Here is a 25,078-nt window from a genome sequence, read left to right on the forward strand (position 1 = left end):
CCCCTCTCAGGCTGCTCTTCTGCAGGCTCAACAGCCCCAGGGGTCTCAACCTTTCCTCCTCACAGAGATGCTCCAGGGCCTTCAGCATCTTTGTAGCCTCCACTGGGCTCTCTCCAGTAGTTTGCTGTCTCTTTCAAATTGGGAAGCCCAGAAGTGGACCCAGTACTTCAGGTGTGTCTTCCCTAGGACAGAGTGGAGGGGCAGGACAAGCACCTGCTGGCCACACTCTGCTTTATGCACCCCAGGACACCATTGGCCTTCTTGGCCACCAGGGCCTATTGCTGGCTGGTGGTGACCTTGTCCACCAGCATTCCCAAGTCATTCTCCACAGAGCTGCTTTCCAGCAGGTCACCTCCTTACCTGTACTGGTACAGGGGCTTCTTCCACCCCAGGTGCAGGGCTATACAATTGTCCTGGTTGAATTTAATGAGATTCTGCTCTTGCCATCCATCCTTTCCCTACCAGACAGCTACCAAAGACAGCCAAATTTCCCACTGACTCACTACAAGGGCCTAATCAGTGATATTTCTGGAGGTGGTTCTCCTTCAGTCAACAGATGATGTAAGAAACTTGAGCACCACCTATGTTTTCTGTCTCTTGATGTTGTGTCTCATGACCTTTTGGTTAAGTATTTCCTTTCTTCCTTTTCTTTGCTACAGAAGAGTTGTCTGTTTGGACAGAAGAAGAATGTAGGAACTTTGAACAAGGGCTGAAAGTCTATGGCAAGGATTTCCATGTGATTCAGGCAAATAAGGTAAAGAATTCTGTCTTCTCCCTTTTTTAAAGCAATATAATTGTAAATCATAGTATGAATGGTTTAGGGTGGAAGAGACCTTAAAGATCATCTGGTTCCAACCCTCTGCCACAGGCAAGGACACCTTCAACTTGATCAGGTTGCTCAAAGCCTCATCCAACCTGGCCCTGAGGAGACTGTGAGGTGAAAAGAAACTCTTAATCCTTGGTTTCTTTCACAAATTCCTGTATTGACTTCTGATTTTTACTATGTCCAGATTCACAGATTGCATTGGGTTGGAAGGAGCCCTCAAAGTTCACCCTGTCCAATCCCCTGCAGTCAGTAGGGACACCTCCAACTAGGTCAGGCTATCCAGGGCCACATCAAGTCTGAGCTTGAATGTCTCCAGGGATGGGGCCTCAGCTGCATCCCTGGGCAACCTGTCCCAGTATTTCACCACTCTCATTGTGCAGAACTTCCTCCTGATGTCCAACCTAAATCTCCCCTGCTGCAGTATTAAACCATTGCCCCTTGTGCTATGGCTACAGGCCCTTCTGAACAGCCCCTCCCCAGCCTTCCTGTAGGTCCCCTCAGATTATGAAATGTATAATGAGATGTAGGTTGATGTCTCGAAGTCCAAAACCACCTGTAGCTGTGCTTGCAGCACCTCAAGATGTCTTAAAGATCCTCAAAACCACCTTCAAACTTTGCATTCCAATTTCTTTTCCTCTGAAATTCTCAGCCAATGGTTTCCACTCTTTCCCCAGTCCTATAAAGCAGCAGTAACTTGGAATTTCACACCTTTTGATTGAAATGGTGGCTTTTGGGCCTAAAGTGGTGTTTCAGTTCCTGAGGATTTGCCTGGCCCTCTCTCCTAGGTACGAACGAGGTCAGTGGGGGAGTGTGTGGCCTTTTACTACATGTGGAAGAAGTCAGAGCGCTACGATTTCTTTGCACAGCAGACCCGCTTTGGGAAGAAGAAATACAACCTTCATCCTGGTGTCACGTAAGATCTGCAGCACTCTTACCTGCTTTTACAGCTTGGGGACAACATTTCAGCCTTTGTGACTCCTTACTTCAGTCCTTTCTGGGGATTTTCAGCCTTTTTTCCCCTTCACATACCTGTGTGCGTTCTTATGTTCTTGCCTCAAATCAAAGCAAGTGAGCTGACACGGATTCACAGACTGCACTGGGTTGGAAGGGATTCTCAAAGGTCATCTTGTCCAACCCCTCTGCAGTCAGCAGGGACACCTCCAACTAGATCAGGCTGCCCATGGCCACATCAAGTTTGACCTTACACATCTCCAGGGATGGGGCCTCAACCACATCCCTGGGCAACCTGTTCAAGTATTGCACACTCTCCTTGTGCAGAACATCCTCCTGATGTCCAACCTAAATCTCCCCTGATCCAGTTGCAAACCATTGCCCCTTGTGCTATCACCACAGGCCCTTCTGAACAGTCCTTCCCCAGTCTTCCTGTAGGTCCCCTTCAGAGCTGCTCCCAGGTGTCCCTGGAGCCTGTCCACTTAGGGGAGGTGCTCCAGCCCTCTGATCATCTTAGTGGCCTCATTTGGACCCTCTACAACAATTCCATGTCCTTGTTTTGGTGGCTCCAGAGCTGGATGCAGTGCTCCAGGTGGGGTCTGAGAAGAGCAGAGCAGAGTGGCAGAATCCCCTCCCTTGATCCTAAAGCTGTTACCTTCGCAGGATAATGTTTCTGCATTCGCAGCTGTGAGTGGCTCACACTTGTAGCATGTGCAGGGAACCAAAGTGATACTGAACCTGCTCTTCCTGTTGTCTAGAGATTACATGGACCGTCTGCTGGATGAAAGTGAAAGTGCTGCCTCCAGCAGAGCTCCATCCCCACCTCCAACAGCCTCCAACAGCAGCACCAGCCAGTCGGAAAGGGAAGACAGCACCACCAGCAGCAGCAATCAGAATGGTGAGTGCCTGCCTCTCCCTTTTCAACAGAGTCACCAAATCGTCACTGCTAATGAGCCCAAGGAGCTAAACGAACCCAGATGGAGTTGTAAAGATCTTCCAAGGTGTCAGCAGTGATGCAGCTTTTAAACAAGAGGTTTGGGGTTAGCTAGGGGTCACATCTCAAAGCTGAATCTCCACCAGAATCTTCCTTTTCAAGGTCATTCATCTGTTCTTGTCTTCTCCAGGCTAGTGTAGATGTGCTGTGCTAACTTTGTGAGGAGTACCAAACAGGTGGGACACTGAGATGGGAAAACTCAGTGAGGTGAGAAACAACTGAGGTGGGAAAACTCAGTGAGATGGGGAACAGCTGGGATGGGAAACAGCTGAGATAGGAGAACCCAGTAGGATGGGAAATAACTGAGATGGGAAAACTCAGTGAGATAGGAAACTACTGGGATGGGAAACAACTGGCATAGGAGAACTCTCTGAGATTGGAAATAACTGCAACAGGAAAACTCAGTGAGATGGGAATCAACTGGAATGAGAAAATTCAGTGAGATGGGAAGCTACTGGGATGGGAAGACACAGGGGGATGAGAAACAGCCAAGATGGGAAGCAACTGGGATGGGAGAACTCGCTGAGATGGGAAACTATTGAAATGGGAGCTGGGCTGTTGTGTAGCTTCTGTGGTGCTTGTCTCACACTGAAGACATTAGTAATGGGAGAAGAGCCAGGACTTGCCTACTCTGGGAGGAAGAAAACTTCCAAAGCAAGGAACAGCAGTTCTGAGGGATCTGGAGTGAAAGTGGTGGCAAGTGGTGGAAAGAGCTTGGGGCCTTAATCAGGTTGTGAAAATCAAGTGGAAGCTCCAGAAACTGCCCTGGTGAAGACAGTGCATCTGGAACTTGTGCAGTTGTGGGGTTCCAGGATATTTTGTTGGCTGCTACTGCTTTTCAGGGTTTCCATAAAGTCCATCATGGCAAGACACTCAATTTATGTGCCACATAGTGAGGACACCAAGAACCATTTTATTTAGTTGAGTGGGATTCAAGCTTTTGCTTCTTGAACTGTCACAGGCTGATCTGTCCTTGATTCTCTCCCTGACACTATGTCTCTGTAACACAGGGGTGTCTGCCAACGGGCCAGGGGAGATACCAAATAAAGATGAAGCAAAAATGGAAGGGTTGCACGTCAATGGACCTAGCAGTGGCAAGAAAACACCTCACACAGATCTGGATACCAATGGCTATGAGACTGAGAACCTTGCCGCTGAACCAAAACTTGCTCATTCAGCTTCGAGGAATGAAAACGACTTGGAAGAAAAAACCGAAAGACCTCTAAAAAGAAGAAGGATTAACAGCAATGGGAAAGAAAGTCCAGGCTCTGCAGAGTTCTTCCAAGAAGCAAACTCACACGGGAAGCTCGAAGAACTAGAAACTTTGGAGGACTGAATTCCAAGCAGCTGATTTTTATTCCATGGAGTAAATGTTGGGGTGTCTAAAATTTTCAGGGTTGATGGGTTACCTTACAAAAACAAACCAAACACCAAAAAACCAACAAATCCAGTTCCAGAAAACCAGCCTGCCCAGATACATAGGTATATACAAGTATATATATTTAACTCCTTTTCCCCTGATACCTGCCAGTTGGCTCTTAAAAATCTGATTATTTGGTGGTCTTCAGTGCTGAAAAAGCAGTGGGAGGAAGAAAAGAAAAAAAGCTGCGTTCCTCAGACTCTTAAAAATATTTCAGGAACAAAAGTTTCTGCAACAAACCCCCCAAAAAAATCCTCCCAGATGAAGAAGTTAACATTGGGGTTTGTTTTTTTTTTTTCCTTCTGTGTGTAAAAAACACCTTTTTGGGTTGTTTTTTTTTTAGGCATTGTACAAGTGAACAAAACCATCCTGTTTGTAGCAGGGGAGCCGGATCAAGCGTTGCAGGGAGCGAGAAAGCCAAACGCAGGATGCCAGGACACCCCCCAGCAGAGCAGGCAGAGTGAGAGGAGAGTGTCACCTCCCCCCCCACCCCCTATGGTATTACTAAGGAACCCTTCTGAATCCTGAAAGTTATGAGCACAACTATTTTTATATATATATATATATATATATACACACATACATATATATATATAAGTTTTTAAAAAAACAAAAGAAAAAAAAAAAGACAAGCAAAAAAAGTAACTAAATAAACCAGGTCAGGTTTGTGTATGTAAAATTGTTGACATCAATGATGTCTTTTTTTCCATATTCTTTATCTGGGCTAAAGAAATACATTCTGTATTTTTCCAGATTTCTTTGTAAGCCTTTGGAAGAGAGTTTTTTTTTCTTTTTTCCTTTTTTTTTTTCCCCCCTTTCTATTTTTTCTTTTTAACTTCAAACTTGTCTTGAAACTGAACTTGTCCTTTCTTAAGACAAACAATCAACAGCAAACAAACAAACAAAAGCTTGTATAATTTTCTTAACCTTGTACAGTTGGTAAACTTTTATGAGAGAATTGATATCTGGAGTTTAATGTCAGCTTCATTTTATTTTGCTGAAGTCTTTTCTAAGAAAACACACAAAAAAAAACCCCGACAAAAAAAAACAACCAAACCACCCCCAACCCCCTCAAACCAAACCAATTGACTTAAAGATTGCTTATTAGTCACCAACATCTTCTTTTCTTCTCTGAAAACGGTCAACAGTTAACATCAGGAATGGTTAGTAAGTCTTTTTGCTTTTGAAAAGGTGAGTTTATTGTTTTCCTTTATGGCAAATAGCCATGCTAAACAACAAAGAATTAAGTTAAGCACGACGCTTGCCTTGCACAGATTTGTTTTCTCTCCTTGCTTTTGTTAGGCACATTTGTAGGTGGAGCTCAGATAAATTTCACCTCAGCCCACATCCTTTTAAGTGTTGGTTTTGATTATTATTTTTTTTTACTAAAGATCAAGGTGGTGGGTCAGCCACTTGAGTTATTGTCGCTCTTTCACCTCCTACATTTCATCAAGGGCAGGAAAAGGGGGCAGGTGAGGCTGGTTGTAGCGGCTGGGCACCTGGTGCCTGAGCTTGAATGGCTGGAAACTAGGGAAGGTTGGATGGAAATGAGTGGAGGATTCTGGAAACTAGTGGTGGATGTCTGGAAAACAGCAGAGGATGTCTAGAAACTAGTGGAGGGTGTTTGAAAACTAGTGGAAGATGTCTGGCAACTGGAGGAGGATGGCTAGAAACAGTGGGAAATGCCTGGAAAATGGCAGAGGATGTTTGGAAACTAGGGAAGGATTCTGGAACTAGTGGAAGATGTCAAGAAATTAGAGGAGGATGGCTGGAAGCAGTGGAAAATACCTGGAAAATAGCAGAGGATGTTTGGCAACTAGTGGAAATACCTGGAAATGAGTGGAGGCTGCCTGGAAACTAGTGAAAGGTGTCTGGAAACCAGTGGAGGACGTCTGGAAGCTAGTAAAGGATGTCTGAAAACTAATGGAAAATATCCATGAAATAGCAGAGGGTGTCTGGAAACAAATGGAAAATACTGGGAAACTAGTGGAGGATGTCTGGAAAGCACTGGAAGATGTCTGGAAGCTAGCAGGGTATGTCTGGAACTAGGAGAAAATCTCTGGAAGCTAGTGGAGGATGTCTAGAAACTAGTGGAGCTTACATGGCTGGGTTGTTTCAGTGGGAGCAGAACCATCACCCAGGCTTGGCACAGCACATTCAGATACCTACAGCTTCCGTAGCTCCAGGTCCCTGTGTCCAAGTGAAGTTTTTAAGATGAAAAGTGCAGGAAATGCAAATTCTTTATCAAGAAGTGTGGAGGGCTGATGCTCACCATCCCACCAGCGTCATCTGGAAGTTAAAGCAGGGTTTTTCATCCATGAAATAGCTTTTGAACAGCAATGTTTTGCTTTAGTTTGGTTTAAGTCACAACTAACCTTTTACTTAGATGAAAAATAGGACAGAAATTGTTCATTTGTATAATTTCTCCCCATAGCTCCTCATCCTGTGGCTCACAGGAAGGCTGTTAAATCCCTGATGGATCATTTTGACTTAAAAGTTTATGGGTTCTGACAGCTCTAATTTTAAATTTCAGCCTATGCTTTGAAATTAATGTCTCCACCTAAACCAGCCAATCAGCTGCTCAAGGATTTGGTTTTGTTATATTCAGCTACCTGTACTTGGACTTGGGATCATAGAATCACAGAATCGTTTTGGTTGGAAAAAACCTTTGAGATCGATTCCAAACCAGAAGCCAAATATTCTGGCTCCAGCCTGGCTCCCTTGCCAGGAGTCATTGGAGTCTCTTAACCTTCTGTTCCTAGGAAGGAAGACATTCTTTACAGTGAGGGTGGTGAGACACTGGAACAGGTTGCCCAGGGAGGTTGTGGATGTACCCTCCTTGGAGGTGTTCAAGGCCAGGCTGGATGAGGCCTTGAGCAATCTGCTCAAGTGGGAGGTGTCCCTGCAGGGGAGTTGGACCTAGCTGACCATTAAGGTCCCTTCCAACCCAAACCATTCTGTGATTCTATGAATGCTGTGAGTGCTCCTTCCTGCTGGTCCAGCTGATGGGTAGGAGCTGACTCCCAGTGGAGAGGCCCATTAAGAGATCTGTACCTGTACCACCTGCATTGTGAGTGATTGACTTAGTAGGAAATTGCTGCTAATTTGACAAGCTGGTTTATTAACAAACCCCAAATGACCACAGCTGATGGTCTTGCCATGGTTCCAGGCTGAGTGTCTAAGAGTCTTTACCCACTAGAGTCCTATGTCCAACTTGATTTTGATGCTTTGCTTTATTTTTGGAGGTTGAAAATTGTTCCCTGAACCTTACAGGAACCTTTGTAAGTGAATTGTCTCAGGCTTGTGTGTGAAATTCAGCACTGTGTAAATCTTCAGGAACCTTGCTTTGGGTTTGATTTTTAGGTTTTTCCTTTTCTCTTGGTGACACTTAGAAGAGACCTTGACATTCCATAACACAACTACTTAACCCTCAGCTAGGCCTTTGACATTTATTTAATTCCCATTTAGTTTTCTTGCTGTTTCACACAATACTTTGGGGTTTGTTCTTCCCCTTTGACTCGAGAAGCCATTGCACTACTAAAGCTATTGAAAAATCCTACAACTTAGAGTAACTTTGGTGTCGTTTCAAAGCCTCCAGCACAGGTTTGAAGCTGTTTCCAGCCTGTGCTGAGAAGATCACAACTCACACATTGACACTTGGGTGTGTTCTGTGTTTTTTTCTTGTTTTATTTCCAAGCACTGTCCTGGTGTGGGGTTCTGGATTCATGAAGCACTTGAAGGCTTCAGAACAGAGAATCCACTACCACAGAGTGAGGAACTCATGGGTGGGCTTCCTAAAGGGTGAAATGTGATGATGCAGAATAAAACCCCAAACCCCAGCCACACAGAAAATGTACAGATTAGTTTTATACCTTTTTTTCCACACATAGTAATTTTGCACTGTTAGTAACTCCTGTCTCTTACCCTTCCACCCACCCCTTCCCTGTCTGCAATGCTGAAAGAAAAGAGCTTATTAAAATATTTTTGTAAACATTTCTGGCTGCAGAAAAACCATTCCTGAGTTTTCTTTGCTCAACATGGGGGAGAAAGGAGTCAAAAATAAAAAAATAGAGTGAGCTTGGGGTAGCCAGGAGGAAGGGAGGGTGGTGGTGGATTTGCCATGGGTTATAACTGGCTCGTGGTTATGCATCAGATTGATTTGGGTGGGAAGGGACCTTTAAAGGTCTACCCTGTCCAACCAGACCTGCACTGACTCCAGGGATGGAGCACCTCCCACCTCTCTGGGCAACCTGGGACTGGCTCTCACCACCCTCAGGGTCAAACATTTCTTCCTTCTCTCCACTCTCAATCTCCCTTTTTGAGTTCAAACCATCCCTCCCTTGTCCTGTCACAAACAGGCTCTGCTCAAAAGTCTGTCTCCACTTTCTGATGGGCTTCTTGAAGCACTGAAAGGCCACCAAAAGGTCTCCCTGGAACCTTCTCTTCTCCAAGCTGAACAACCCCAACTTTCTCAGCCTGGCCTCACTGCAGAGGGCTTCAGCCCTCCCATTATTGCTGTGAGCTCTTCTGGTCCCTCTCCAACAGGTCTGGCTAAGTCTCAGCACTGTTCACTCCCAGCAGAAAGCATCAGGCAGGAGGTGCAGCAGAGTGCTGAGCAGGAACTGCTGGGAGCAGAAGGTACTGCTCTGTTGCCATCATGGCCCTGCCAGCTTGCCCAATGTGCTGTTAGTTACTGACCAGGCTCTGGTTCAGTAGTGACTTTGTACAGGGTTAGAGCACCACCAGGGACTACTGAAGACCTTATGGAGTGCTCCAGCCCCATAAAACACCTCAGGGAGAAGGAAAGGGAGTGCTTTTAGCACAAGGTAGCAAGGTAGTTTGGGTTGCTTTAGTTGGGGTTCCCCCCAGCTCATCATTAGATACTTTTCCCATCTTCACAGACTAAAAACTGAAAACTCAAGAGACCTCTCTCACCACCCTCTTCCTCCACACATCCCAGAGACCATCCAGAATCATGGAATTGTTTTGACTGTAAAAGTCTTTCAAGATCCTTGACTCCATTACCCCAGCACTACCAGGTCACCACTACACCATGTCCCTCAGAACCACATCTCCATGGCTTTGAAACCCCCTCCAGGGATGAGGATTCCACCACTGGCCCAGATAGCCTGGGCCAGGCCTTGAAAACCCTTCTGAGGAAGAAACTTTGCCTCATGTCCAACCTAAGCCTCACCTGGCACAACTTGAGGCCATTTCCTCTTGTCCTGTCACTTGTTCCTTGGGAGAAAAGACCAACCACCCCCCCCCCCCCCCCCCCCCCGGCTCTAACCTTTCAGGGAGTTGTGGAGAGCCAGGTCTCCCCTCAGCCTCCTTTTCTCCAGGCTAAACAATTCCAGTCCCCTCAAGCTGCTCCTCACCAGACCTCTTCTCCAGACCCTTCACCAGCTTTTTTGCCCTTCTCTGGCCTTTCTCCAACACTTCAATATCCTTCTTGGAGTTAAGGCCCCAAAACTGAGCCCAGGATTGAAGCTGTGGCTTTGCCAGTGCCCAGGACAGTCCCCGCTCTGGCCCTGCTGGCCCCACGCTTGCTGATCCAGGCCAAGATGGTGGTGGCTTTCTTGGCCACCTGGCCCCACACTGCTTCATCTTCACCCACTGTATAGCAACACCCCTGGGTCTTTCTCTGCTGGGCAGTTCCCAGCCATTCTGCCCCAAGCCTGGAGCCTTCATGGGATCATTGTGACACAAGTGCACGATTCAGCACTTGGCCTTTTTGAACCTCATCCTATCTGTCCAGGTTCTGTAGACCTTCCCTAACCTCTAGCAGATCAACACTGGCTGCCAGCTTAGTATCATCTTCAGACTGACTGAGGGTGTCTTGGGAAAGCCATTCACGAGAAGCAGCCTGAGTGCTGAGCCAGCATCTCACTGTCCTCGTACTGAAGCCACAAAAAAGGGACACCAACCCTATCCCAACTCAGCAGCTTCATCAGCTCCAGGCTTTTCTTGTGGTTCTAGGGTCTCAAGGCCCAGCTCCTGGGCAGGGGCAAGAACAGACAAGGCAGGAGGAGGGATGTTCATTGATTTATTTGAAGCCAGTAGAAAAATACATCATAGGCACATGAAATTCTTCTTGCTGTCATCACTGGCTGCCATCCAAAGCCTGCCATACATTCACACAGAAAAGGTGAATCACTTTTTCATCTTTTAATCTCTTCACCTGCACCGCTCATTTGTGTTTGTTTGTTTTTGTGTAAATAGATTCTACATAGAAAACATTTTAGTTGGTTAATAGCATAAAAAAATACTGAAGTAGGAGCTATCTTGGCCTTTCCCACTGTCTACACACCACCCCTCTGGACTCCAGCACAGCACTGGGCCCAGTTACAAACAAGCTTTACAAATACTTCCCTGTTTGGAACAAAAGAAAAACAAAGCCCCCCAAAAATGTAGAAATCTAACCAGTAGATTCAGAAAAAGAACCAAAAAAAGGCCAGACTTTCAACGAGGAGTCACCATCCTGACTGCAAACACAAAGCATCTCACAACCATTCCTGTGGCAGCAGCCTGGCTGAGGGAGGACAGGGGTTGGGCTGGTGACAACAGGCATGGAAGGGGTTCTGGGAGCCTGGGGAAGGGCTGGAATGTGCCAGCTCCAGCACAACCCAGCTGTTGGGAAGCAGCTGGGACCTATAACTTAAGCTAGAGCTGAGGTGGGAGTAGCTCTGGGTTTTTTCTTAACTGCACAGGAAGCATTTATCTGGCAGAAGAAGCTGCTGATTTCCAAGTGAGGTTGGACTGATGTTTCAGAAGCTAGAAATGATCAGGGAATCATTTTTCTCCAGTTCTGCACTGAGAAGGAAGCCCCCACATAAGGGCTGCTCCAGAAACCACCACCTCAACCCTTGGTGCTGCAATAACCACACCAATCCTTTCCAGCATTCCACTGCCCCTAAAAGAGAACTCCATGGGAGGGAAGAACCCCAACTCCAGCACAGAGAGCCCCAACTCCAGCACAGAGAGCCCTCCAGATCTGGCACACTTGGCCTGAATGTCTCCAGGTACTGGATATGGAGCAAGGGCTGACAGATTTGCTCCACTCCCTCTACCAGCACCATTACAGAAATTCTCCATCACATAGAAAAACATCAAATGTGAAGCTCCCCACTAAATGCAGCTTCTCCAAGCAGCAGGTCCACTGGTAGCAAAATACCTTCCAGAAACATGGACTGGTTTGGGTTGGAAAGGACCTTCAAGATCATCTAGTTCCAAGTCTCTGCCATGGGCAGGGACACCTCCTGCTAGCCCAGGCTGTTGTCTAGAGAAGCTGGTTTTCCTGATTACCAAAAGTATACAAAACCCCCTCATAAAAATGAGTTTTACCAAATAGTGTGGATTTTTTTTAACCCAAACTAAAACCAGCTCTTTTTAACCCAAAAGGAGACAGATAGAAAGAAGTGCTGTGTAAAACAACCTTTAAAAAAACAAAAATCACTGAACACTGCCCAAAGTAGTTTAAAAAAATGTCCCATTTTCTTAATGGGTCACCAGCTGAAGAAGACTTAGGACATCTAAAAACATGATCTGGCTTGGCTGAAGGTGCTGGTGCTGCAGGGTGGGCACACACAGAGCTGTGGGGCCAGGTGGCAGCACCCACAGAGCCACCCACTCCACCAGTTCCCCAAAACAAGGCAACCTGAGGTCCCAGGATGGGTGGGAAGGGGGTTGGAGGGGCAGGTGTGGCAGCTGAGGAAGAAGGTGGGACAACATCAGCTCCCTGGAAACCACACACTACTCCCTGTTGGCTCCAAAGAGCCTCAGCCTAGGGCCAGCCCCAGCGCAGCCAACAGCATTCCCAAACACAAAGGTTTCTTCTAAGAGGTTGTGACCCTGCCAAGCTCACCAGTGGTAGGTGGAACCTTCATGGAGGGAACATCCTTGAGCCCTGTAAAAGCAACCTCAGGTTGGGAAAGAGGGCTCTTAGAAGAGTAAAGCCAGCTTGAAAAGTAGGTTAGCAGAACAGAAAGAACCCCCAAAACAACTAAGAATTGAAGTTCTGAGAGCACTGTGCATTCAACAAGGAGGTTTTGGCCCAAAGCAGAATTGTTTCAGTTGGAGGAGACCTCCAAGATGAAGTCCAACCTTGCAGAAGTGGCTCTGCTGGGGGAACGTCAGCACTCACCATGGCTGAGCTGCATGGGTGCAGCTACCCCACCCTGCTCCATTCCCCTTGGGGCAGGACTCATACCAAGCACCTTGGTCTCACCTTCCTGTGCTGAAGGGACCAGGCTGGGGGACAGACACATGGAGCAGAGCCAGCTCAGCCAAGATGAGATGCAGCCAAGGATGGCACAGCCAGCATCACAGACTGAGCTGGATTGGAGTAGACCTCAAAAGATCATCTCATGCCAACCCCATTCCAACATCTTCTACTAAACCAGGTTGCTCCAAGCCCCATCCAGCCTGGCTGGGAACACTTCCAGGCTTGGACCCTCTACAGCCCTCCACCATTCTAAGGTGGACACCTCTGGTGGCCAAATCTCAGCATGATTAGAAATCCCTTAATTCTTCATGATCAGACCTAATTAGGTGTCATCTTCACCGTGCAATTAAGTCACTGTCCCAATCATTTGTCAAGGCAGCAATCAAGATTGTGCAAATTAAGAGCCTCGCCGGTACTCCGTGGCAGGACACCTCTGATTCTTCCCCGCATTCTGCCCGTGGATCAGCTGAACACAAATGGGTTGCTTCCAAGAAAACAACCCAGAAAAAGAGGGCTTCTCCAGGGTCACACCGAGCTCTTGCCTTTAATATCCATCTTGATGCCAGCCTCAGACTGTTTGTTCAGTTGCTCTTCTGTGAAGGTGATGTAGGAATACACCAGGCTTCCAGCAATACTGCAAAAGAGGGGTAGGAATGAGGCTAGGACAGATCAGCTCAGGGCTACATAAGTTCTCAGTTCCTCCCACACTCCATGACATAAATTTCCACCAGTAACCCCCAAGAAGATCATAGAATCACAGAATGGTTTGGATTGGAAGGGACCTTAAAGATAATCTAGTTCCACCCCCCTGCCATGGGCAGGGACACCTCGAATAGACCAGGATGCTCAAGGCCTCATCCAGCCTGGCCTTGACCACCTCCAGTGAGGGGGCATCCACAACCTCCCTGAACCACCTATTCCAGTATCTCACCACCTTCATAGTAAAGAGCTGCTTCTTAATGTCCAATCTAAATCTCCCCTGCTCTAGTTTCAAACCACTGCCCCTTGTCTTACCACCACAGGCCCTCTCCAGCTTTTCTGTAGCCCCTTCAGGTACTGGAAGGCTGCTCCAAGGTCTCCCTGGAGCCTTCTCTTCTCCAGGCTGAACAACCCCAACTCTCTCAGCTTGAATTCACAGCAGAGGGCTTCCAGCCCTCCCATCATTACTGTAGCCTTCTCTAGCCCCACTCCAACAGGTCCTTGTCTCTGCTGAGCTGAGGACTCCAGAGCTGGTCCCAGCACTGCAGGCAGGGTCTCAGCAGAGCACAGCAGAGTGGCAGAATCCTCTCTCTCCACCTGCTGGATTTTACACCAGCTGAAGGTGCCTCCTCCACCAGCACCTTCATGAATTACAGATACCTGCCCTGGGCAGCCACAAACACCAGCTGCCAAAAAGTGACAATCTTGTGTGTGCCAATGGTCAACCATCTGTTGCAAGCATCAGACTGCAAGAGAATTCTCTGGTTTCCACTTAAAAATAAGATTAATTTGTCTTGCTTAGCCTAGTGCTGGAGCTGCTCCATTACTGGGGGGCTCCTGCTGAAGGCCAGGAGAAGAACAAGAAGACTTTTTACAGCACAAAGACACCCCAGAGCAGAAAGGCTGTTCTGAAAGCTCTGCTAAAATATAAGCTGAAACAACCTCAAACCTTAATTATAGCTCAGCTTTGAGCTTCCTGGTCTGATGAAAGGTGTCCCCACCCATGGCAGAGACGTTGAAATTAGATGATCCTGAAGGTCCCTTCCAACCCAAGTCACTCTATGATATAATTTGGATACCAAACTCTGAGAATAACTCAAATTTGTTCTAAAACATGTTCATGAGTTCTCCTGGCTTTCAAACAATCCAAGCATATCCTCAAACTGCTCCTCTTGGGCTACAAGAGGTGGCTCAGCACCACTCCAGCCCTTCTGCCGAGGCACAAATGACAACTCCATGAGGCATTTTTGGAAGAACCAACAAACCATTTCAGTTTCACAGCAATTTTGACTTCTAAAACACATCACAACTGCCAAGGCCCAACCTTCTTACCTGATATTTAGACCAATGAAGTTTGTCCATGTAAAAATATAGTCTCCTCCAAAAAACATCCCAATATAGGTTATTAAAATATTCTGCAAAGGAAGAAGAGTTGAGGAGCACAAGGATCTAACACAGCTCTAGAGAAGTGGTAACATTAACAACATGGAAATGGGAAACCTCAGGTGCAGACAGTGTAAAACTGGGAGGTGAGGGCAATACTGGTCTCAAAGTGGGCAGTTTTAGAGCTGCTGAGAAATGCTCCTGGATGAAGCTTTGGTTGCTACCCTCAGCATCACATGAGCCCTGGCCACTAGGCCCCAGAGTAACACCCAGGAACACCTACTCTTTGCAGTGGGGTTGCTGAGTTGAGGTGACCTAGCATCATAGAATTGCTGCCAAACAGTTCCCAGACCCTCCAGCCAAAGGTATGATCCCTAGCCACAGCCAGCAGCAGCCAGCTCCAGATGGAGCATGCCTGCTCCACAGGATGAATCCCTTGCAAGCTCTGCAGGAAGAGAAATGAGGTTTGGATGGGAAGAAGATGGTCCATCTCCCTGAACTGTCAGTACCACTCCACTGAATCACAGAATTGTTTTGGTTGGGAAACACCTCCAAGGTCACTGGATCCAACCATCAACCCAACACCATGCCATTAAGCCAATTCCCAGAGTGCCATGGCCACAGGTTTCTTGAGCACCTCCAGGGATGGTGACTCCACCACCTGCCTGGGCAGCCTGTTCCATGCCTGACCACTCTACAGCAGTGTGGCTGTTTCTGGGTGGTCAGCAGGACATCAGCCCCGAGGTCACAGATTGCATCAGGTTGGAAGGGACCCTCGAAGGTCCTGTTGTCCAACCCCCCTGCAGTCAGCAGGGACACCTCCAACTAGATCAGGTCATGCTATGCAAACATGCACAGAGCATCTCTCAACTCCAAACAGCAACAAAAAACCCTGTAATTAAATAACAAATGATGCCACTGGGATTGTCCTCCCCTCCATGCAGCACACAGCTGAAGCCTCAGAACTTCTGTCCTGCCCATCCCATGCGCATGTAGAGCAGACGTAACTACAGAGCTGTGGGCAACAAGGTGCTGGAGCAGTATGAAGTAGGTGCTGGGAGGCTGTTGGTGGAGACACCATCCCTGGAGATGTTTACAAGACTTTTGGATGAGGAGCTTAGGGACACGGCCTAACAATTGTGTATACAGGAGAGGTGTTGGGTTATGGTTGGACTCGATGATTTTAAGGTCTTTTCCAACCAGGAGGTTCTGTGATTCAAGATGCCCAGAGCTTCTGCTGGAATAACCCTTGCAGGCAGCAGCACCCTGCCCATGCATCCCAGACAGGTACAGAATGACCTAAGAGACACAAAGCTGGTGCAAGCCACAGTGCCAAGCATCTCCCTACAAGTGTCCCCTGCACCAACAGCTATAGCCATAGAGAGAGGAAGCCCTGGGAGGAAGCTGAGGAACCACTTACCTTAATGCAGCCAACTATTGTAGTTGTAAGAGCAGAATTATACTGAGTGCAAAGAACGATGGAATACATCAAAATAAACCTGGAGAGGAAGAGGAGACATCAGGCTGCAGCACACAGCACAGGCAAAGCCATTAATTCCTGACCTTCTTCTCTAGAGCTCTACCCATAAAACCACTTTCTTGGCTAAACCTGCCCTGGAGAAGGTTAGGAAATCATTTCCAGCCTGCTACAGCTCCCAGACATGCTGTCCATGCCAGGGGTAAAGGTTTAATACTGGGCTTTTAACCCAGAATTGCTCCAGCCACCAAAAACTCTCAATTGCTTTGGTTGGAAGAGACCTTGAAGATCAGAATCCAACTGTTAACCCACGTGGCAGAGTGCCAGGTCACCACTGAACTGTGGCACTCAGCACCACATCTCCAAGGCTTTGAAACCCCTCCAGGAATGAGGATTCCACCACTGTCCTGGGTAGACTGGGCCAGGCCTTGACAACCCTTCTGGGGAAGAAATTGCTCCTGATGTCTAACCTAAACCTCCCCTGGGGCAACTTGAGACCATTTCCTCTTGTCCTGTCACTTGTTCCTTGGGAGAAAAGACCAACGCCCACCTGGCTCCAGCTTCCCTTCAGGGAGTTGTAGAGAGCCAGAAGGTCTTCCCTCAGCCTCCTTTTCTCTGGTCTGAACAACCCCAGTTCCCTCAGCTGCTCCTCAGCAGCTCTGTTATCCAGATGCTTTCCCAGCTCTGTTGCCCTTCTCTGGTCCTGCTCCAGTACCTCCATGCCCTTTTTAGCGTGAAGGCCCCAAAAGTGAAGCCAGGATTCAAGGTGTGGCCTCACCAGTGCTGAGTACAGGGGGGATGATCCCTGCTCTGTTCCTGCTGAGGACACCTCCCCTGCACCCACCCTTTGGTGCTCAGAGGAGGGCAGCACCCACCTCAGCAGCACAGATCCTTACCCCATCACACATGACAGTGTGAACTGCACAATGAAGAACAGGTCTGCCCAGCCCTGGTACTCCATTGCCTGCAAGAAACAAAAGCCAGCTCTGAAAAGTGGGGAGGGAGAAGGGAAGAAGAAAGAAGGGGGGAGGGAGAAGGGAAGAAGAAAGAAGGGGGGAGGGAGAAGGGAAGAAGAAAGAAGGGGGGAGGGAGAAGGGAAGAAGAAAGAAGGGGGGAGGGAGAAGGGAAGAAGAAAGAAGGGGGGAGGGAGAAGGGAAGAAGAAAGAAGGGGGGAGGGAGAAGGGAAGAAGAAAGAAGGGGGGAGAGAGAAGGGAAGAAGAAAGAAGGGGGGAGAAGGGAAGAAGAAAGAAGGAGGGAGAAGGGAAGAAGAAAGAAGGGGGGAGGGAGAAGGGAAGAAGAAAGAAGGGGGGACGGAGAAGGGAAGAAGAAAGAAGGGGGGACGGAGAAGGGAAGAAGAAAGAAGGGGGGAGAAGGGAAGAAGAAAGAAGGAGGGAGAAGGGAAGAAGAAAGAAGGGGGGAGGGAGAAGGGAAGAAGAAAGAAGGGGGGAGGGAGAAACGAAGAAGAAAGAAGGGGGGAGGGAGAAACGAAGAAGAAAGAAGGGGGGACACACACAGTAGTTCACTGCAACACAAGAAATGGTTCCAGGGATGGGGCACCTCCCACCTCTCTGGACAACCTGGGCCAGGGTCTCACCACCTTCAGCATGAAAAATGTCCTCCTTCTACTTAGTCTGAATCTCCCTCTTTGAGTTGAAAGCCATCACCATTTCCCCTCATTACCTTGGGTGCTTGTTAATGAACTGCAAGATTTAAGCCACCCACACACACACCCAGGGATGGTTGGAGGCTTTCCAAGGTGACCTCCCACTCTCCCCGGTGTGCCCCCCCCAACAATGCAGCCCCAGAAGCTGTCCCCACACAAGCCACGTTCAGCAGCACGTCCTTCACAAGAGGCTTTTTCATGGGGCTGCATACGTGGAGTTTCCTGGCAGCAGCCCCAACACAGCTCATCTTTGTCTGCTGCTGGCTGCCAGGAGCTGGTCTGAGCAGAAAGGAGTTTATTCAGGGGGAAAAAAAATTTAAAAAAGAGTCAAAAAAAACCCCAAACACCCTGGTGGTTTCTCCAGAGGCTGAACAGAGGCTGCACACAGCAGCACAGAGCCACCTTCTGCTCCTGTCCACTACCTCCTGCTTCTAAATGAGCACTTTGTGCCTAAATACATCTCTTGGAGATGTCCTTCAGAAAGGGCACCATCTCAGCTACCTTCACTGCCTGCAACCGCCTCTCCTCACTAATCACAGCTCATTGTCTTAGTGCATGATTAGTAAGTGTCATCATCAGGACATTGATTTTTTTAATGAGGAAACAAGCCACCAGGGTTGGACATGGCTTGATGGGAGGGGACAGGAGTGGCTGTGGGGACACCAGCAGCCAGAGTTGTCACCTAAGGACGGGCAACACCTTCAGCCTTTAGTATTTGCTGCCTGTGAAGAGGGACACTTGTGCATGCAGGAATGAAAATGAGTGCAATAATGATAAAAAAATCATCATAAACAACCACCACCAACAATAATAGCAGCAGTAAGTGGTAGTAGTAATAATTACAATATTCAATAGATAATACCTGTTGACATGTTTGGTACAGCAGAACCTCACAAAGGTCAGTAATGGCAAGTGCAGGGTCCTGCAACTGGAAAGGAAGAACTCCCTACAGCAGTACAGGTGAGGGGTGACCTGCTGGGAAGCAGCTGCACAGAGGAGGACCTGGGAGTGCTAGTGGACAAGGTCACCATGAGCCAGCAATGTGCCCTCACGGCCGGCAGGTCAAGTGAGGTTCTCCTGCCCCTCTACTTTGCTTCGCTGAGGCCACAGTGGGAGCACTGGGTCCAGTTCTGGGTTCCCCAGTTCCAGAGAGACAGGGAACTATTGGAGAGAGTCCAGGGGAGGCTGAGGGCCCTGGAGCACCTCTGAAAGGAAGAAAAGCTGAGAGACCCGGGGCTGTTGAGCCTGCAGAAGAGCAGCCTCAGAGGGGAGCTGATCAATGCTCAGCAAGAGCTGAAGAACTTGTGGGGCAAGAGGATGGGGCCAGACTCTTGTCAGTGGTGCCCAGTGACAGGACAAAGGGCACAAAGTGGAACTCAGGAGGCTCCCTCTAAGCAGGAGAAATTCTTTGTTGTGAGGGTGCTGGAGCCCTGGAGCAGGCTGCCCAGAGAGGTTGTGGAGTCTGCTTGTCTGGAGAGCTTCCAGACCCAGCGGGACATTGTGATCCTGGGCAAGCTGCTGTGGGTGCCCCTGCTTTAGCAGGGGGGTTGGACTGGATGATCTCCAGAGGTCCCTCCCAACCCCCACCATGGTGGGATTCTGGGATACACTTCATGTATACAGCACCCATATAAACCAGACCCTGATGAGGCAGCACAGAGACACCGTCCCTCAGAGCAGTTCCAAGTGGGAAGGTCAAAAATAAAGTTAAAGAAACTCTTTTCTTCTAAAAATACTCAACTTTTGGGTATAAATAAGATTATGTTTCACTTTCTGCATTTCCCCATTCCTCAAGCCTTGCAGCAATGCTTGAATGGAGCAACTCTGTGGATTTCAAGGCCAACGTAAGACCTACAGTTGGTTCTTTGCTGATGCGGTTTGGAGGCGGATCTCCACCACACTTTGTCCTAATCTCCCTCCTCAGAACCACTTCATAGCTTCACATTTTGGGAGTATCTCCCAGGTTGAGCTACAGAAAAATTCATTGTAACAAAGAGCAAAATATTCTGAGCAACCCATTGTGACCAGACCACCTCATCCCAGTAAAGACTCTGAATTGTGGGGCAGGACTCCTACCTTCTGCGCGTCTCCGGTGAAGTAGGCAATGGTCAAGGTGGGCAGGACCATGAACAGTGCATTGTAGTACAGCAGCCCGTACTTGCCCAGCTCCTAGGGACAAGAAACAGCTGGGGGTGTGAGATGGATCCAAGCAGGGACACAAAAACCTCACCTGGCTGCTGAAGGCTGAGGCTGGTGAGCTTGAGTGAGGTGGGATGCTCAGAGACAGAGAAGCTGGAGGGTGGGGGGTTTGTAGAATCAGAGAATGGCGTTGGCTGGAAGAGACCTTTAAGATCGTAAGAGTCCAACCATGCTCATCACTAAACCATGGCCCTCAGCATCACACCTCCACAGCCCTGAAACTTCTTCAGGGATGGGGACTCCACCACTGCCCTGGGCAGCCTGGGCCAGGCCTTGACAATCTTTTAGGGGAAGAAATTGTTCCTCATGTCCAACCTCCCCTGGGACAACTTGAGGCTGTTTCCTCTTGTCCTGCTGCCTGTTCCTTGAGAGAAGACACTGACTCCCACCTCACCACAATGTGGGTAATGAGCTTTCAATGTGCTTTATGGTCACCACCAATCAAACCTCCACTTCTCTGCTCTCACAGAGGACTGTGATTGTGACTGGCACTGGGACACGGCTGCAGCTGGTGCCATCTGGCAACGCTGCCACAGCAGGATTGCCAAACCCTCAGGACAGAAGATTTTAGTTGAGCCTCACCCCTCCACCCTCTCTGATGCAAGGAGCTGGCAGACAAAGTTCAAGACGAAGGCTGAAGGTCAAAGCCTACCTTTGAATCCAGCTTCTGTTTCACATAGGCACCGTTTGCAGCCGTTAAGGCATCGTTAATCAGGATAAAAATATATCCCTCCAGGTCGAATGCCAAGTCAGCACTGGGGAAGGGGAACAAAAAAACCCCACCATCACCTTAAAGCTTGAAGCTGTGCAGGAAAAAAAAAACCTCCTCAAGCTGAGGTATGATGCCCAGCAAGATTCCTTCCACCTTCTGCTCAGCCAGTGAGCTGTCAGAAAATGTTAATCATGGGAGGAGGAGCTGGGATTTAGGTCACTGAAACATTTTTTTTTTCCTACTGGAGAGGATGTCTGAGGGTGGAAGAAAAAACCCAAACCCACAAGCATTTCATCTTCTGTCTTCTTGGGATGTGCCATGGTGGGACCCTGCAGGGACATGGGAGAGGGGACAGCAGAGCTCACCTAGCAGCTATGAAGGCGCCGATGATCATGGCAAATACTGTCATCTGAACACTCCAGGAAAACTTCTTCCTGAGGAGAGAGGACATCATGGCCACTTGGATCGTCACTGAGGTATTGCAAGCACTCTACAGAAGCTTTTCCTCCCAGCTTAGAGTGCTACAACTCTGCTCATTGCAGAAAAGGGTTCAGCTGGGCACTGGGTGCTTGGCATCCCATAGGGACCAGCCCAGCCACACAGTGATGGTTCCAAGGAGAGATGTTGGCTCAAGGCAGAAGATAGTTTGGGAGCCTCTGGAGGCACCAAGGAAAAGAAGAGCCATAAGCAAGGATGGAAAGGCACAAAACCCTCCACTTGGATGGAGAGGACCCTCATGAAGGTCAGCAATGGCAAGTATAGGGTTCTGCACCTGGGGACCTGTACCCTGCAGCAGTACAGGTGAAGGGTGACCTGCTGGGAAGCAGCTCCAAAGAGAAAGAACTGGGAGCACTGGGAAACAAAAAGTCCACCATGATCCAGCAATGTGCTCTCATGGCCAAGGCCAGTGGCTGCCTGGGAGGCATTGAAGAATGGTGTGGCCAGCAGGGCAAGGAAGGTTCTTCCACTCTGCCCTAGTGAGGCCACATCTGCAGTCCAGGGTCCAGTTTTGGGATCCCCATTCCAAGAGAGACAGGTAACTGCTGGACAGAGTAACTGCTAAGGATCCTGGAGAATCTCTGTGAGGCTGAGTGGCCTGGGGCTGGTGAGCCTGCAGAAGAGCAGCCTGAGAGGGGATCTGATCAATGTTCTTAGCATTTAGCTCTTAGCAAGAGCTAAAAGACCTGTGAGGAGCAAGAGGATGGGGCCAGACTCTTGTCAGTGGTACCCAGTGACAGGACGAGGGGTAAAGGGCAGAAACTGAAACCCAGAAGGTTCGACCTGACCAGGAAAAACTCCTTTGTTGTGAGGGTGCTGGAGCCCTAGAGCAGGCTGCCCAGAGAGGGTGTGGAGTCTCTTTGTCTGGAGGGCTTCCAAACCCAGCTGGCTGTTGTGATGCTGGGCAAGCTGCTGTGGGTGCCCCTGCTTCAGCAGGGGTTTAGACTGGATGACATCCAGAGATCCCTTCCAAGCCCCATCACACTGGCATTCCAGCACTGTGCTGCACAGGCTGCAGCAAGCAGAGGCAGAACCCTTCCAACCTCCCCACTCCTGCCTGGCAGCTCCAAGGGGCACCTCCTCTTGCCCAGCTGCCTCCGGGCATGGAAAAGCAGCAGGAAACTGGGATGTGCAGATCAGGACAAGCCACACACAGCTGCTCTGCATCCACTTCCTCCACCCACTCTTGCTCCTAAACCCTATCCTGGAGCCAAGTCCCCTGACCACACAGATCTCCAACCTGCTGCACGCCATTCCAACCTCTCCAGCCTTTCCCACCTCCAACTAGGACCTGCCCCTGAGTGCCCTAGCAGGGCTGGTAAGACTCACTTGAGTAAGAATCCTTCGGCAAACATTGTAAACAGGATGGAAAACCTCCGCAGGACGGTGAACATGGGCAAGCTGCAAGAGGAAGAGGAGCAGCAGGGTCAGAAGGTGTCATCAACCCTAGCCTGGCACCGCTGAAACTCTTTCCTGAGGCCACCCATCTGGCATGAGGTCTCCAGAAAGCAAAGCCATGGGCCAGCTGCCAGCTTCCTCATGGGAACAGCATTACTCCCACAGCAGGAACGTGGTGGTCAGGTTTATGTCAAAATGGGGGACCTCAGGAGTAACCCCAGACCTCCATACACAGCGGGTGTCTCTCCCCACCCATGGTATGATGGAAAGCTTTGGGAAATGTGCACATGGCTCTATTTAGTATGGGCTGAGGAGGAACCACAGCACCCCAGCTGGCTCCTGCTTGGGTCACCCACACCCCCACAAAGCCTCAGCAGCTCCCTACAGACACCAGAGTCCTACCACAGACATCACTGTCCCCCCCCAAGTAGAGAAAACTCATCCATACTTCAGTTTCTTTGTGCTGAAGAGTCCTGTGATCTGGTTCCCAAAATACAGAAGAGGTAGAGGAAACGTCTGGAAAATTTTAAGGACAATGAATGGAGTGAGAGTGGAGACACCGGGAAGGGGGAACACACACCACCCCCAGGACCACCCTCCTTCCAAGCAAGGTCATGGAATTATTCCCACCCCATGATGGAGACGTTCCCAAGTGGACACGTGCCAGCTCCCCAGCCCTGGAGCTGCTCCACAGCCGTGGGCATCGAGCAGGAACATCCCGCTGCCAAACAGAGCCTGTGGTGCCCACAGTGGGTGAGGGGCTGGGAGAGAGACCCCTGCCCCGGTGAGGGGAGGAGCGTGGGTGCCCAAGGAGATGGTTGGATGGCTGAGGAGGGGCACTGGGTGCCCAGGAAAGGAGCTTACCCGCCGTGGGACATGCCTGTCGAGGTCAGGGAACTTGACCACCCTCACCACCTTGCCCACCCACAGCACCACCACCGTCGCCAGCATCTGGAAGAGAGTGGGGTGTGGGTGTCAGCCTGGTGACCACCCCCCCAAATTTGGGGGGTCAAGGGGTAGGGGACCCACACAAGACAAAGGAGACCCCACTCACCTGACCCAGCCCCACACACAGGGAGGAGGGGAACCTGTGGATAGAGAGTAGGTATCAGGGAGGGGGCACCTACATTGTGGGGCACCCACAGTGAGGACAAGGAACCCAGGAGCCAAGCACCCCCGCACTCGGTGTGCGTGGGATGGGGGACAGTAGCAATCCCCAGCCCCAAAACTAGAGTCCATAGCTGGGGGCAGGGGAGTGGGCACTGCTCGGGGGTCCCCCACAGGAAGAGGGGGCACCCACAGAAGAAAAAGAGGAGGTGCGCATGGCAGGTGTTGGAGTGGGGAGCAGATCCACAGCTGGAATGTGCATGCAGGGGGTGCCAAGGGATGCAAAGGACCCTATGGAGGGGGGAGCATGTATAGACGTGCCTGGCACCCAAGGATATGGGTGCATGAATAAATGGGGGAGCAGGAGGGCTGCACATGCACAGATGGGCAGATGCCCAGTGGTTCCTAGCAGTCAAGGGGTGGGATCCATCATAGGGGAAGGAGGTACACACACAGATTTAGGGGTGCCCACTGCTGCCCAGCACCCATGGGTTAGGGGTCTATGGTGGGGGAAGGGAGGGTACACGCACAGATGGGGGTCAGGGTGCCCGCTGCTGCTCAGCATCCAAGAGTGCGGGTCCTGGAACAAACTGGGGACGTGCAGAGGGAGTGCCTGCTGGTGCCCAGCACCCAAGGCGGAGAAGAGAGGGGAGATCTATGGTGGGGGAGGGGTACAAAGAAAGTGCCCAGCACCCAAGGTGGGGGATGCAGACCAGGGTGGGTGCATGTTCAGAGGAGCCCAGCGGTGCCCAGCACCCAAAGGTGGGGAGGATGCATGGTTAGGGGCGCCGCAGAAGGTGGGAGTTCATGGTGGGGGGAGGGGTGCAGAGGGGGCGCCCAACACCCAAGGTGGGGGGAGGCTGGTTCGGGGGGGTGCACGCAGAGAGGTGCCCGCGGGTGCCCAGCATGCAAAGGAGGGGGTGCAGGGGGGTGCCCGCAGATGCCCTCCCCGCGCCGCCGCAGGCCGTACCCGTAGGTGGTGAGGACGCTCTTGTTGACGACGACGATGAGGAAGGAGCTGAGGCCGTAGAAAGCCGCGGCCAGCAGGCGCAGCCAGGGGCTGGGGCCCGGCGCCGCCATGCCCCGCTCCGCATCGCCGGGCGCGGGGGCTCCCGCGGGGGCTTCCCCCTCGGCCCCTGCCAACGGGCGTCTGCGCGCCACCGGTCGCGACATGGCTGCGGGGGCGGGAACGGCAACGGCAGCGGGGCGGGAACGGGGAGGGGCGAGAGCGGGGGGGCGGGCATGGGGGGCATTGAAGGGGGTTCGGGCATGGGGGGCACTGCGGGGGGCCGGGTATGGTGGGGACTTTGAAGGGGGGTTGGGCATAGGGGGGCATCGAAGGGGGTTCGGGGGGGGGGGGGGCAATGAATGGGGGTTCGGCCATGGGGGGCATTGTGGGGGTTCGGGCATGGGGGGCATTGTGGGGATCTGATATGAGGGGGCCTTTAGTGGGGTCTGGTATCGGGTAAGCATTGAAGAGGGTCCGACGGGGAGCATTAAATAGGGGTCTGGCGGGGGAGGCCTTGC

The 25,078-nt window shown here is 50.2% G+C and overlaps 2 protein-coding genes across 9 annotated transcripts in view; one reads left to right on the forward strand and one right to left on the reverse strand.

Annotated features, from left to right (window-relative positions):
- Window positions 1–8,184, forward strand: part of MIER1 (MIER1 transcriptional regulator) — a 52,582-nt gene extending 44,398 nt beyond the window's left edge. For 5 of the 7 annotated variants that reach the window (XM_068140870.1, XM_068140868.1, XM_068140866.1 and 2 more), the window contains 4 exons: window positions 660–754; window positions 1,612–1,739; window positions 2,536–2,675; window positions 3,782–8,184. In XM_068140870.1, the coding sequence (XP_067996971.1) occupies window positions 660–754; window positions 1,612–1,739; window positions 2,536–2,675; window positions 3,782–4,107 (689 nt within the window). In that variant the 3' untranslated portion in view covers window positions 4,108–8,184. Of the gene's footprint in view, window positions 1–659; window positions 755–1,611; window positions 1,740–2,535; window positions 2,676–2,901; window positions 2,979–3,781 lie in introns of all 7 variants that reach the window. The other 2 variants (XR_010987627.1, XR_010987628.1) reach the window with 2 other exon arrangements.
- Window positions 8,185–10,220: 2,036 nt separating this feature from the next.
- On the reverse strand, window positions 10,221–24,724 carry SLC35D1 (solute carrier family 35 member D1). Of its 2 annotated transcripts, XM_068140871.1 has the most exons (13): window positions 24,522–24,724; window positions 23,499–23,532; window positions 23,309–23,395; window positions 22,893–22,960; window positions 22,376–22,447; window positions 20,914–20,982; window positions 20,489–20,591; window positions 19,714–19,806; window positions 16,871–16,938; window positions 15,918–15,996; window positions 14,447–14,529; window positions 12,958–13,049; window positions 10,221–12,097 (listed from the first exon to the last, which is right to left on the reverse strand). In XM_068140871.1, the coding sequence occupies exons 1-13, from the start codon at window positions 24,722–24,724 to the stop codon at window positions 12,027–12,029; spliced, it is 1,122 nt and encodes a 373-aa protein (XP_067996972.1). In that variant the 3' UTR covers window positions 10,221–12,026. The 2 variants fall into 2 exon arrangements, with proteins under 2 accessions (XP_067996972.1, XP_067996974.1); XM_068140873.1 differs by having other exon boundaries at window positions 10,221–13,049.
- Between the last annotated feature and the right edge of the window lie 354 nt (window positions 24,725–25,078).

This window comes from Melanerpes formicivorus, unplaced genomic scaffold (genome assembly GCF_026170545.1).
Source record: "Melanerpes formicivorus ecotype bairdi unplaced genomic scaffold, bMelFor1.0.p_v2 SCAF_7, whole genome shotgun sequence".
NCBI classification, from domain to species: Eukaryota; Metazoa; Chordata; class Aves; order Piciformes; family Picidae; genus Melanerpes; species Melanerpes formicivorus.